The 15312-nt window shown below is 41.1% G+C and overlaps 1 protein-coding gene across 1 annotated transcript in view; it reads right to left on the reverse strand.

The window, feature by feature from the left end:
- Positions 1 to 231: 231 nt before the first annotated feature.
- mpp2a (membrane palmitoylated protein 2a) overlaps positions 232 to 15312 on the reverse strand; it is a 34368-nt gene continuing 19287 nt past the window's right edge. The window contains exons 10-14 of the mRNA XM_041974717.1: positions 6848 to 6916; positions 6128 to 6289; positions 5804 to 6006; positions 2354 to 2482; positions 232 to 2279 (exon numbers count right to left, since the gene is read on the reverse strand). Coding sequence (XP_041830651.1) covers positions 2103 to 2279; positions 2354 to 2482; positions 5804 to 6006; positions 6128 to 6289; positions 6848 to 6916 — 740 coding nt within the window. The 3' untranslated portion in view covers positions 232 to 2102. The remainder of the gene's footprint in view (positions 2280 to 2353; positions 2483 to 5803; positions 6007 to 6127; positions 6290 to 6847; positions 6917 to 15312) is intronic.

Raw genomic sequence — 15312 nt, forward strand, 5'->3', positions numbered from 1 at the left:
AAAGTGAATGACTGTGCTAATTAAACAGTTTTCATGCAGGATGTGTGAGGAACGCCGCCTCTATAAACCGTATGGGAGTCCTCAGTTCTCAGTCCATTTGTTAGTGGTTTGCATCAACATAATTCTGCTGGTAAAGCTGTATTAAAACCAAATAAAGGTTTATATGTGATGACAACAGATCATGTCATACTGTAATTTTCAAACTGCCAACAGCTCGACCGAGACCTTTTCTCAATGGTCATTAACAGAAGACTTAGCCATGACTGAATCATAGATGTAATGATCGAGTCAAGAGCATCAATCCAAACTTAAAATATGAATCAAACCCTCATTAGTTATTAGTAACGAATTGGATTGCTGAATCCTCAATTAAATTTGTGTTTGAATTGGGGATGTCAGAAAACAGTTGTTTTTAGCTGAATTTATATAAAACCACAATTCTAAAAAAGTTGTGTAAATATGTAAATAAACGGAAAATATTAGCTCTTTAATTTGATGGCAGCAACACAGTGATTTCTGTTAGTGCTCCTGAGTCCTTGCAGTCATTTCCAGCAGAGAATTGTGTCTGTTTTTAATGCAGGGCTGCCTGAGGACCCCAGGATCACCAGCATCCAGTCTGACCTTCAGTCTTGTCCCATGCGCACAGAGATTCCTCCTGATTCTTGTAAGCTTTTGATGATGTTACACATGGTGGTGGTGGGATCTTCGAAGTCTAAAGAACATTTTTCTATAATTGTTCCACAATTTTTAGACCTAGTTTGTCTTGAACGTCCGTCCATCTTTCCATCTGAGAGACTCTGCCTCTCTGAAGTCCTCCTTTTATACCCAGTCATGTTACTGACCTGTTGCCAATTAATCCAATTAGTTGTGAAATGCTCTTCCAGTTGTTACTTTTCCAGCCTTTTGTTGCCCCTGTTCTAACTCTTTACAGATGTGTTGCTGTCATCAGCTTCAAAATGAGCTCATATTTTCCATGAAATGGTAAAATGTCTCACTTTCAACATTAGATATGTTGTTTACGTTCTACTGGGAATAAAATATGGGTTGACGAGATTTGTAAGTTATTTTATTCTGTTCTTATCTACATTTTATCCAATGTTTAAACTGGGGCTGTAATATCAGATCCTGATCAAACTTGTGATTTCTATCCCTAACTAGCAGTTTGTTTCTAAGAATGTTTTGTGGTTTTCAGGAGTTAAATCTGTCAAATGTGATAGATGTTTGAATACATGCGGTTCTTCACAGGACTCTCCAACATGGTTCAGGATTAGGCGTTCCCTTGTCTATGTCTCTTGTTTGTTATGTATGTGTGTGTGTGTATGACTACGCTGGAAAAAGAACACAACTGGATTGCTGGACTACATTTAAAAATGTCCCAGGGAACAAATAAAAGGTGAGGTTTGCTTGTCGTCGACGGCCCCCGTCATGCCTCATTTGCCACATACTAATTCACAAGTAAACAAGAGACATTGGGCTTGAATCTGCTGGATTCACCTTTATACATCTGTTTTTAAGCTGGAGCTGAGATGTTAGCTGTAAAAAATGAAGTAATAATGAGAAATGTTTATGTTTTGACTGTGTTAGAAAGAAATGGGCAGATTTCAGACGTTTAAATGTGACCGCGACGTAAACACTGACAGTCTGCTGTGGATCATCAGTAATGGCACAGGAATTTAAAAACATATAAAAGTCTGGAGTCCATGCTCCTGCATGCGCACACAGTCTTACTGAGAGGAATCTGAACTGATTAACATTCATTTCTTAGAGAATCATCTGGACCTAGAACCAGACCTTTACTCAAATGGAACATGGATTTAAAATGGGAATGTTTTTGGTCCCTGTGTGTAGATACGTATAAACACGGAGTTCTCCATGTATCCAGGTATAGATTTTCTTCTACTTCCTTCTGTCTTTTCATGTTTCCTGCACTGAAAACTAGAAGAGTCATTGAATAATGAATGTCTAATCTATTCTAAGCTGATGCTGAGGTTAGATGTCAGCGGGAACTGATGAAAATCTAGAATCTATATTTAGAGAACAAGTCATTTTCAGCACTTTTTTTTCTCAAGCAGACTCCGTCCTGCAGCCTCCAAAACCTCTTTCTAGAAGACCCAGTTTACGGGGACCCACTGGGGATTTTTAGAAACCGTTTCCAGTGCAGCTTTGACTGTGCGGTAGGTCTCGTCGAGGTTCTCGTTGATGATACTGAGGTCAAAGTAGTGACCGTAAGCTGCCTGAATTTTAGCGCTCTCGTCGCACGTCCTCTGCAGCTCCTCGTCCTGCGAAGGGAACGTACATGCGTTATCTTACTGCTCTGTGGCAGAAAAACATTGAAGGATTGAATTCTTTGTACCGTCAGAGTCTTGGTTTCCACCCCCGCCTCTACAGCTGAGCAATTCATAGCCTTGAGGACCTCAAAGTCCGGAGACTGAAGGAAGACCACGTACGGCAAGAACTCAGAGGTCCGCAGCACTTTGAGAGACTGCAAGCAACACACACACGCACGCACACACACACACACACAGTGTGATTAGATGGGTGTCACATGACTTGGCTTTTACATGTTACCATGAAAACGTTCAGAATCCACGTTTACCATGTACAAAATATGCATTTCACACGTGTTCCTCACATGCTGCAAATGTGGAGTGCATGTGAAAAGTTGTAAAAGTGCTGTAAAATTGTCCCCTTTGTATGGTCATGGTAAAACATCGTCATACAAAAACACATTGATTTCACATGTAACCCCACACCTTCCATATGCAATATGGGTTTCACGAGGGAATTTACTAAATTTCCCATCTGCTCGCTGCCGGTGACCTTGGCAGGACACAACACCAGCGTTTCTTAGGCTATGCCAATTTCTATCATCGCTTCATCCGTAGCTTTAGTTCCATGGCCGCCCCGCTCCATGCCTTGACTTCTTCCAAGATACCTTTCCAGTGGTTAGCCTCCGCTGCAGCGACCTTCCAGACCCTCGAGAAGGATTTCACCTCTTCACCCATCCACCACCTGCCTGACCCTGACCGACAGCTCATGGTGGAAGTGGACACTTCTGTTTTCAGGGTGGGTCAGCAAGTGTGGTTGTTCACTCAGAACTTGCCTTGGCGTGTGAACTCCCAGAAGCTGGTTCTGCAGTTAATCAGGCCTTACGCTATCCAGAAGATTGTGAATCTGGTGACAGTCCGGTTGGCTCAGCCACGTTCTCTGTGTGTTCATCTGACTTTCATGTGTCCAAGGTGAAGCCGGTACACGACAGTCCCTTGGTATCTGCTACATGCCCCCTCCCATGCTTGATGCTGGCCCTGTCTATACTGTTCACCACCCGCTTCGATCTCATCGACAGGGTAGGGGTCTTCAGTACATACATATATGTACATAGTTTATATATATATATTAGTGCTGGGCACGTTAACGCGTTAATCGCGCGTTAACGCAACGCTTAATTAACGCAGTTAATTTTTTTAATCGTGCGTTAATTTTTTTTTTTTTTTTGCTGGCCGCTGGCTTTGATGACAGAAACATGGCGTCCATGTCTCTCTTCCCTGCTGCAGCGGTGCGTCTGACGTGATCGGAAGAGAGCAGGTTTATTAAAATAAAGAGATGTTTTCTGTCTGGAACAGGAAGAAGAAAAAAAGAACCGACGTTTCAAAATACATGCAGATGGACAGAACATCGTCATTTTTGGACGGGAAACTTTTTCATTATTTTTTTTTAATAAATACGGTTTTAATTTATGTAAGACAGCAAAGGTAAGACGTGTTTTCTGACTTTTACAAACGTGAAGCATAAATCGGGTCTTCTTCTGCCTCTGGTTCGGTGAATCTTGGTCTTAGCGAGATGAAACTTCCAGCTGTGGAATCTGTGAGATGTGAGCTTTCAGTAGAGGAGTCGTTTGTTCGTGTTCATGCCGTGGGGTGGACACGGGGAGACGTCATTTGTGTTTACATGTTTTTCGGACTTTGTGTAGCTGCTCTTTAAATAATTTGTTGTCTTAACTGTGTTTGTTGGTGATAGAAATGGTTTTACTGAGCTGGTAGCTGAGATTCTGGACTTTCTGTGGATACCACACATGTTTATAGTTACATCTACAGACCTGAAGCTACACCCGGAAACGAGATGTTAACCCCTTAACTCCCGGTAGCGGAGGCTGAAAATGAAAGTTTAGAGAAATTATAGACCAGAAACCTGGATAATGAAGCAGTGAAGGTGCATGGATGGAAGTTATTGTGCATATTGTGAATATTTCTCTCTCCTCACCATCTAGAAGCTGTGAGATTCTCATCCTGCTTTCTGTCTGTTCACCTGATGCTGATATTCATCACATATTGTTCCTTCTGTGTTTAGAAGGAAGCAGCTTCACAGCTTTAAATTCATCCTGCTGACTTTTTACCTTTTAGTTAGTAAATCCTGAACATTTCATCCTTCTTTCTCATAAATATTTGATTTTATATGAAGAAATATTTTAACTATTGGTGTTTAAAGAGAAAACTGCTGCTAAACCTGTTTATGTGTTTAGTGCAGGGGTCTGCAGCCTTTCCAATCCAAAGAGACATTTTTCCCTCAGCCAGCTAAATAAAACTCCTTTAGAGACGCAGATGTTACCAAACTTTTCAAAAAGGAAACTTAATATATATTTTAATAAAGAGCCACCATAGGATATTTGTTATTTTTAAAGAACCCCATTTTTATTTCCATTTTTAAGGTTTTAAAATAAAGAAAAACATAAAACCTTTTTTAAAAAAAGAGGATAGACAGACTTTCTGCTAAGGAATGTAGATATTTGTGGAAAATGACGTAAAAGTCCCTGGTTTCCAACCTAATGACAAGAAAGATAGATTTAAAAAAAATATTTTAGCCACGTATTTAGAGGCTTTGTGGAAGGTCCAGAGAGACACTTGCAGCTCCAGAGTCACAGGTTGGAAAACCCCTGATGTCGTGATTGTAAACCAAAACTTACTGCATTTTCTTTTTGTAGCTGTAGGCCTTTTTTTAAAGGAAAGAGACATTTTGCACATAACAATGCGATTAATCGCGATCAAAAATTTTAATCGTTGCCCAGCACTAGTTTAAAGCTTTAAATGGACTGGCCTCCAAATACATTACTGATTGCCTCCATATTTACTGTCCAGCATGCACTGTGAGGTCCGAGGGCCAGTCCCAGCTCGTGGTGCCTAAGATGAGACTTAAAACTAGAGGGGACAGGGCCTTCTTTATAGTCGGCCCCTGACTCTACAAGGCTCTGCCCCTCCATGTCTAATCTGTCCCCACAGTGGAAGCTTTAAGTGTGGTCTAAAGACCCACTTTTATTCACTGACCTTTAACACCACGCCAGTTGTGTGGTCCTCTTTTTATTTATTTTATCTTTTCACTTCATTTATTTTATATTTTTCCTTGTTTTTATTGTTTTAGAAGAGCTGGTGGAGCTTAACAGAGAAACAGTTCGTTATTGTTTTTATTTTATTCATCATCATCAATATAATTTTTTTTCCAAATCAGAATCCCTGGGTTAACGGTGAAGTCCGTGCTAAACTTAAAGCACGGACAGACGCCTATAATCGTTGCCCAGCACTAATATATATGTATATATATATATATATATATATATATATATGTATATATATATATATATTTATACTTTGTACCTTGAAAACTCAGGTGAAAAAGGGTTTGTTGACAATAGCAACACGAATCAGCTTTAAATAACAAGAAATTCAGGTCTCTACTGACTGTTTTTGGAGAATCAAACATTCTTCCTTGTGAAAATCAAGAACCGTAGAGGAACCAGTAACTACTGTCATACCTGTGGGTTGGCGTCCAGTATGCAGACGCGTCCTGCCTCCACCACCTCATGGATGGAGTCGATCTTTAATCCGTACAGGTTGCCCTCAAATTCTCCGTATTCCAGATAACGTCCATTCTTGATGTCGGTCTCCATCTTGCTGCGGCTTGTGAAAGCGTACATTCGACTTTCACGCTCACCTTTTTTGGACTTCCTGGAGGTGTCTGAACAGAAACAACAGCACAGTCTGCCATCATGTCTCAATCATTTCAAGATTTAAAAAGAAAAAAAGTTCAAACTTTAACAGTGTCCTTTAAGCGATGATCAATTAGACAGATTTCATACATGGGATGGTGGTGCCGAAGAGTTGTGGATCCCTCAGTAGAAGCTTGGTCTTAAGTCTACGTCTGCCAACACCCTGGGCTCCAATTAAAATCAGTGTTTTCCTCTTAAAAGGAGGAACTTTGGCCACTTCTTCATACAGCAGAATCTCATGCCGGTCAAACTCTGAAAGAGGAAGGATGGATAACAAGGAGCATATTTATTTCTGTACACATGTATTGGACTGCATTGGCCTGTCTGCCTGTCTGTCGGTTAACAGATGGACAGATTTTGATAAAATTTTTAGGAAATAGGACACAAGTGATTAGATTTTGGGGTGATTCGGATCACCGCCTGGATCTAGGAATTTTTAAAAGGATGCTTTATTATAGGGAAATAGAAACTCTTATTGGCAAATCAAAACTACAATGGCTTGGTGGAGGTCTCTCTGGATGCTTATTATTGCTATTAATGCAACAGTTAACATTAACATGTAGGATGTTAACTGTTAATGTAGGACTTGCCAAACGTGAATTCCTTTACCTTTTACAGTGTTTTTCTTTCAATTTGGTTTAATTTTGTTTTGTTTAGTCTTTCTCTTGCACTACTGATTTGTGTTTTTATACACAGCTTTGTAAATACTAGCACTATGTCCAATAAAAAGCAAAATGAAAGCTTGACCGGCTCAGACAGGAAGAAACTGACCATGGAGCTACAGAGCTCGTTCAGCAACTGTGCTGTTACCTGCATTTTTTGTTGTCACATACATCATTTTCTTCTTCTTCCTCCCTCCAATACCAGAACAAAGATTTCCTGGAACAGTAAAAAAAAACAGCAGTAAGCTTCAGGATTTTATCCAGTTTATCATCAAACTGCTGCAAAGACAGAAAATAGGCAAAGGTGTCAAAAACGTTTCCTGCAACCAACGACTTAAAATGAATCAAAACTTCCTGTTGATCTTGTTTTTCTCCAATCCAATCCACTTTATTTTATAAATAATATAATTATTATAAAGTACACTTTAAAAACAAAAACATGCCTCCAAAGTGCTGCACATAAAAAAATCAGCAATATTGAATGAATGAATTTTTATTGTCATTGCACAACAGTTACATCAATAATCATTGGCAGTGAAATTCTTAGATCCCAGGCTCTCCTAAAAATGTTAAAAAGAATATAAACCACATGAAAATAGCAAGAATACTACAAATAAGTTATACAGTGAAATATATAAAAAGCAATAAGAAGATGATATTTAAAGGCGGCGTTGCTGCTGACAGCATTAAGAAGTCTTATGTCCTGCGGTATGAAGCTGCCCTGAGCTGGTGGGACGGCCTGGAATGCTGCCAAACCGTCGGCCAGACGGTAGCAGACAAAACAGTTTGTGACTGGGGTGGGTGGGGTTCTTAATGATTTTGGTGGCCTTCCTCCTACACCGCTGGGTGTAGAGGTGCTCCATGGATGGCAGGATCGTCCCGGTGATGTGCTGAGCAGTTTTCACCACCCTCTGTAGAGCCTTGCGGTGGAGGGCGGTGCAGCTGCTGTACCAGGCAGTGATGCAGCCAGTCAGGATATTCTCTATGGTGCATCTATAAAAGTTGCAGAGGATCCTTGAGCCCATGTTGAGCCTCCGTAGCCTGCAGAGGAAGAAGAGCCTCTGTCTGGCTGACTTTGTAATACAGTCAGGGTGATGAGTCCAGGTGAGGTCCTCACTGATGTGAACCCCAAGAACCTGAAGCTGTTGACTCTTTCCACCGTAGCCCCGTTGATGGAAAGGGGGCGTGGTCCTCCCTCTACCTCCTCCTTAAGTCCACAATCAGTTCCTTAGTTTTGTTGATGTTAAGATGGAGATTGTTGTCCTGACACCAAGATGCCATGCCTCTGACCTCCTCTCTGTAGGCCGGCTCGTCATTACCGGTGATCAGGCCAATGACGGTTGTATCGTCAGCAAATTTAACGATGGTATTGGAGCTGTGGGTGGCTACGCAATCATGCGTGAATAAGTAGTACAGCAGAGGACTGAGCACACAGACCCGGGAGGCGCCGGAGTTTAGAGTCAGGGTGGAGAAGGTGGTGCCGCCCGTCTGCACCGCCTGTCGTCCGCCTGTCAAGAAGTTCAGGATCCAGTCACAGAGGATGCTGTTGAGCCCGAGGTCTCTGAGCTTGGTGACGAGTTTGGAGGACAAAATGGTGTTAAATGCTGAGCTGTAGTCAATAAACAGCACTCTCACTTATGTGTCCATCTGGTCCAGGTGGGAAAGGGCTGTGTGGAGGGTGAAGGTGATGGCATCTTCATTGACCTGTTGGGCCGGTAGGCAAACTGAGGTGGGTCTAATGCAGGGGTAGCCAACATTGGTCCTCGAGGGCCCCAATCCGGCAGGTTTTCCAGAATTCTGTGCTCCAACACACCTGACTTAAACTAACGAGTCATTGTGGAGATCCTTATAGGCTGTTGGATCCATTTAATTTGAGTCAGGTGTGCTGGAGCAGGGAAATCTGGAAAACCTGCCGGATTGGGGCCCTCGAGGACCAATGTTGGCTACCCCTGGTCTAATGAATCTGGGACGGAGGAAGTGATGAATGATTTGACTAACCACTCAAAGCACTTCATGATGGTGGAAGTGAGTGCTACTGGGCGGTAGTCATTCAGGGAAAGGATTTTGGTTTTCTTGGGGAAAGGGACAGCGATGGTCTTTTTGAAGCATGTGGGAACTACAAACTGGAGCAGTGACATATTGAAAATGTCTGAAAAGACATCTGCCAGCTGGTCTGCATGCACCTTGAGAGCTCTGCTGGGGATGCAGCCAGGTCCAGTAGCCTTATGTGTGTTTATCCTTTTTAAAGTTCTGCACACGTCTGCCCTGGTTATCACAGGTGGGCAGTGGTCCTCCTGAGCCTTTTGTACCTCTGTATCTGTAGAGGTGCTCTCAAAGAGGCAGAAAAGGTGTTCAGATCTTCAGGCAGAAATACAGATATCCCCTCAGTACTGCTGGTCTTCTTTTTGTTTTCAGTAAGAGTCTTTAATCTGGCCCACATGCTCCTGGTGTTGGAGCCCTTGTAATAAGACTCTACTTTGTCCTTTTACTGTCTCTTTGCATTACATATAGCTCTCCAAAGCGCGTACCTGGACTTCCTGTACTCATCCAAGTCACCTGAGTTATAGGCGTCTGTCCGTGCTTTAAGTTTAGCACGGACTTCACCGTTAACCCAGGGATTCTGATTTGGAAAAAAAAATTATATTGATGATGATGAATAAAATAAAAACAATAACCAACTGTTTCTCTGTTAAGCTCCACCAGCTCTTCTAAAACAATAAAAACAAGAAAAAATATAAAATAAATGAAGTGAAAAGATAAAATAAATAAAAAGAGGACCACACAACTGACGTGGTGTTAAAGGTCAGTGAATAAAAGTGGGTCTTTAGACCACACTTAAAGCCTCCACTGTGGGGACAGATTAGACATGGAGGGGCAGAGCCTTGTAGAGTCAGGGGCCGACTATAAAGAAGGCCCTGTCCCCTCTAGTTTTAAGTCTCATCTTAGGCACCACGAGCTGGGACTGGCCCTCGGACCTCACAGTGCATGCTGGACAGTAAATATGGAGGCAATCAGTAATGTATTTGGAGGCCGGTCCATTTAAAGCTTTAAACTAGTGCTGGGCAACGATTAAAATTTTTGATCGCGATTAATCGCATTGTTATGTGCAAAATGTCTCTTTCCCTTTAAAAGAAGGCCTACGGTTATATAAAGAAACTGAAGTAAATTCTGGTTTACAAACACTACATCAGGGGTCTCCAACCTGCGACTCTGGAGATGCAAGTGTCTCTCTAGACCAGGGGTGCCCAAGTCCGGTCCTTGAGATCTAACATCCTGCAACCCTTGTCCAACACACCTGAATCAAATGACTGGCTCGTTACCAGGCCACTGCAGAGCTGAATAACATGCAGGTGACATTTGATTCAGGTGTGTTGGAGAAGGGTTGCATCTAAAAGTTGCAGGTTGGTAGATCTCGAGGACCGGACTTGGGCACCCCTGTCCTAAACTGAACAAAATGATAGAAAAAGTGTTATTTGTCACCATGCTGAATTATCACTTAAAACAACACCATGCACATGTAGAGTATAAAGCTAGTTGCATCTAAATTTTAAGAAAGGATTCATGAACTGATCTCTTTCGGGTGTACAAATCTTTCTTTTCAGGTGACTTTAGATTCGATTGAGATGAAGTCCCTGTTACTGCAGATTATGAAGCTTTTTACTGGAGCCTGAGTTTTTGTTTTGCTATGTTTTGAATCATTGTCCATGTGTGAAGCTCCATCTCAGGAGCTTTGTTGCATCTGTGTGGATCTGAGGAGAATATGGAGCCCTGTACGCTCATTTCACCTGTCTGTCATGTTATCACCAACACACACGCCACCCTTTAAAGCCAGACATATGTGTCCTGTGATATTAATTATTGTCTTTTACAAAACAAACACATATAATCATACTGGGCATCTCTGTGAGAACGTTTTATACTATTTACTCAAACTATGATGGTTATTTTCTCTGTGTGAGAATTATAATTTAAGATGTTTTTTGTGCTAATTTTTGTTCTTTGGTTTCTGTTTTTGTCTTCTGTACTCATTGCATATTTGTTAGTGGTTGCATTTCTTTATTTTCATTTTAGATGATATATATATATTATATAATTTTGTGTTCATTTTTTAGTGTGTGCTTATGTCTCTTGTAGCTGTTGCATGTGTGTTACTGGTTGATTTTATTTTATTTGTTTTATGTTAATTTTACATGTTTTGGAGGTTATGCTTCCGGGTTACCAAGGGATGGTGGCATAAAACGTAATCTCCCGACCAAAAGCAAGAAAATACACCGAAAGTCAAGATAACATAAGTAAAATCTGTGGTTTTAAACTTCTAGAAAGGGGAGAGGATGGCATCAAAACAGAAAAATAGGAAACCCGCTCTGGTAGCAGCTAAAAACAGCGATGTGCTGCAACACAAGGAGGCTAATGCTAGCAATAATAATAATAATAATAATAATAATAATAATAATGGATTAGATTTATATAGCTCTTTTCAAGGCACCCAAAGCGCTTTACATTGTGAATCCATTATTCATCCACTCCTCACTCATACCTGGTGATGGTAAGCTACGTGTGTAGCCACAGCTGCCCTGGGGCAGGCTGACGGAAAAGTGGCTGCCAGTCTGTGCCTACGGCCTCTCCGAGGACACGGCAAATGATAAGGAGGACCCGGCGAGCCTGACGCTAATACTAAAAGAATTACGGTAATTAAGGCAAGATAATAACCAAAAACTTGAAGACATCAGAGAGGAGATTGCAAAGACCAACTCGAGACTTGATGATGCAGAAGAAAGAATTGTGGGGAACGAGGAGAAGATGCAAAGTGTTGAGGAGGTGCTAGCCAAAATGCTAAAAATACAAGAACAACTCCAGCTAAAGTTAATAGAGTAAGAAAGCCGTTCGAGGAGAGAAAACGTGAGGATATATGGCATTCCTGAAGGAGCAGAAGGGAGCCCAAAGGCACTGATTCCTTTCAAAGAGAAGTTACTCAGAGAAAACCTTGGTATTCCCACAACGAAGGATCTGCAGATAGAAAGAGCCCACCGGGCGCTTGCACCGCAACCCCCACCTGATGCTCAACCCAGAGCCATCCTAGTTAGATTCCTGAGCTTCAGAATGAAGGAAGAAGTGATTCGTTTGGCATGGCAGAAGAAAGGCTTTATTCTGGAAAATAATAAGATCAGCCTTGATCATGACTACGCTCCGGGAATACTAATCAGAAGAAGAGAATATGCTGAGGCCAGGAGAGTACTAAAAGAAAACAAACTATGGTTCCAGACCCTCTACCCAGCTCGTTTAAAGGTTTTCTACGAAGAGGGGACAACGACCTAAGAGACGGTGGAGGAGGCGACTGCGGACGTTGCGAGGCGAGGCCTGCTGGTGAAAGTGATCACGCAACCGTCATCGCTAATGGAGAGGATTCAGCGAGGAACGTGGCAACCACTGCGGGCCAGGCGGACAACCGGGGCCAGGAAAACAATGAGCTACAAGGAAAGGCTGCAAGTATAGACGTCCAGAAGCAGACATTACAGACTAAAATTCTCATTGCAGGGTCAAATACCTACACTGGCCTTAGGGGTTATAAAATAAATAAATAAGCCGGATTTAATAATTTCATCATAAAAGACTTTGGTCAAACAGTGAAGAGGAATGACCAGGGGAAATTGTTCCTCTATGGCTGCCTTCACGGTAGAGGGCCCCCTAGCCCCCACGGGGGGCAGAGGCGATCCCTCAGATTTGGAACAGGTCAGTAAAGAGACCTTGAGGTTGGAGGTTGGGAAAGATGGTCACTGTGCTTTGTTCTTCTTACTGTTTTTTGTGGTTTTGGTATCATTGTTCAGTTACCACGATAAAAGGGATTTGCTTACAGTCTATCAGGAGAGGAAAATTAACACATATTGTTATTAAGTTAAAATAACATGCAAGGGGAACCAGTTGAAATCATTTCATTCAATGTAAATGGAGTCTTGAATCCCATCAAGAGGAGCAAGATCTTGTCAAAATTAAAAAAGTAAAGGGCTCAGGTAGCCTTTCTCCAGGAAACCCATTTGAGTCAAGCTGAACACACAAAATTGAAAAAGAGAGGCTTCAAGCATGTATTTTCATCCTCCTATAAACTAGGTCATAAGAGAGGGGTCGCTATATTAATATCGAGCACACTTAATTACGAACATATGTCAGAACTAAAGGATGATGAGGGTCGATTTATAAAGATCACAGGGAAAATAGAGGGATTTGAAATAACTTTTATAAATGTCTATATTCCCCCTGGTAATAATTGGCAAATTTATAGACATATATTTGACCTAATGGTAAATTCCCAAGGGGTTGTGATCTGTGGAGGAGATTTCAACATCAGGTTGAACCCTAACCTAGATGCATCAGGAACGCCCCAACAAGAAACTCCATTAATTAAGAAGGTGAAATCCTTAATGACAGAGCTAGGCATAATAGATGTCTGGAGGGAGCTATATCCCAAATGCAGAGATTATACACATTATTCTTATGCACACTGTCTATTCCAGAATAGATTACTTCTTTATGTTTAGTACTGACAGGTTTAGAATAAGAGAGTGTAATATTAAGACAGTTGACCTTTCTGACCACAGCCCAATCTCTATAACCATTAATTTGTAAAAAAAAATTAGGAGGGTATTATGGAAACTAAATGCAAATATACTAAATGATAAAAAAAATAAAAGAGGGATTAAAGAAAGAAATGAAAGACTTTCTAGAATTTAACGACTCAGGTGAAGTGTCCCAGACAATTCTATGGGACACGTTGAAAGCAGTAATGAGGGGGAAAATTATATCGGTAACCTCTCATTTAAAGAAACTAAAGGGACAACGATTGGCCGACCTTCAGGGAAGACTAAAACGACTACAGTTAATTGATAGTAATAAAGTAAATCTGAAGGTAAACGAAGAAATTAAGAAAATATGAGGTGAAATTGACAATATTTATACCCAAGACATTCAGAAAAAATAGTCTTCTTGAAACAAAAATATTATGAAATTGGCAGCAAATCAGCGAAACTATTAGCATATAAATTATGTAAACAGAGAGTAGAAAATACTATTCACAAAATAAAAAACCCCCAGACCAGGGCTGTGGAAAGTAAACTGGAGAAAATCCAGGAGAGTTTTGAGCTATTCTATCAGGCTCTATACTCACAACCTCAGGAGCCGAATGAGGCTCAGATTGAAACCTTTCTAAAATCATTAGATCTACCTGTGCTAACAAGCTCACAAGGTGAGAAATTAGTGCAACCAATAACAACCAGGGAACTACAATTGGCGATCTCTAAATTAAAGGTGAGAAAGTCTCCAGGCCCTGATGGTTATACCGCAGAATGGTATAGAGCCCTAAAGGAAGAACTCTCCCCTCTTTTATTAAACACGTTTAACTGCATTATACAAAAAGGTGAAATCCCCCCATCATGGAGAGACGCAATTATTTCGGTTATCCCTAAAGAGGGCAAAGACAAACAAGATTGCAGCAACTACAGACCCATTAGCGTCCTTAACCTAGATTATAAATTGTTCACATAGATACTAGCGCGTAGATTAGAAAAGGTTTTACCTGACCTGATACACTTAGACCAAACTGGTTTTATTCAACAAAGACAAACACTAGACAATATCAGGAGATCACTACATGTAATAGGACAAACAGCTAAAGATAAAACTAAGTCTATAATTGTGGGATTAGATGCCGAGAAGGCGTTCGACTCAGTCAGATGGCTATTTCTCTACAAAGCACTGGAAAAATTTGGATTTAAAGACAATTTTATATCATTAATAAAGTCTCTGTACCATAAGCCAAGAGCCCGCATAAAGATAAATGGGGATCTCTCGGACTCTTTTATCCTGGAGAGGGGAACACGGCAGGGCTGCCCAATCTCTCCCCTCCTTTTTGCCCTATACATTGAACCCCTCGGTCAGTTAATACGGCAGTGTGGAAATGTTAAAGGTATTACGGTATCTGGTAAAGAACAAAAGGTCGCAATGTTTGCGGATGATGTCTTGGTCTTCTTGGAGGAGCCTGAAAACTCGTTTACAGAGCTGATGTCATTGCTGTCTGATTTTGGGAAGCTGTCAGGCTATAAATTAAACACAATTGAACTACAATGGCCCTGAATCTCTACAAATTAAATTTAACCTTAACTGGGGAGCAGATTCCCTAAAATACTTAGGAATAACCCTGCCAAAAGATCTTACTAAATTGTCTGAAGTAAACTATGGACCACTGTCCTCCATTATAAAATCTGATTTGCATAGATGGAACCTTGTCCCCTTCCTTAACTTAAATTCAAGGATAAATGCAGTAAAAATGAATATCCTCCCGAGATTATTATATTTATTTAGGACCTTACCAGTTGGGGAATGGGATAAATGGATATCACGTTTCATATGGCAGGGAAAGAGACCTAGAGTCCGCTTCTCTGTCTTACAATTAAAAAAAAGAAGTAGAGGAACAACCCTGCCATGTTTAAGATATTACTACTATGCTGCACAACTAATTCCCATGTTACACTGGTGTAATCAAGAATACGTAGCTAATTGGAAGATGTTGGAATCTGGGGTGACTTCTAATTTCCCTTTACAGGCTGCAATTGCAGATAAAGG

Source organism: Melanotaenia boesemani, chromosome 2 (genome assembly GCF_017639745.1).
Source record: "Melanotaenia boesemani isolate fMelBoe1 chromosome 2, fMelBoe1.pri, whole genome shotgun sequence".
NCBI lineage: Eukaryota > Metazoa > Chordata > Actinopteri > Atheriniformes > Melanotaeniidae > Melanotaenia > Melanotaenia boesemani.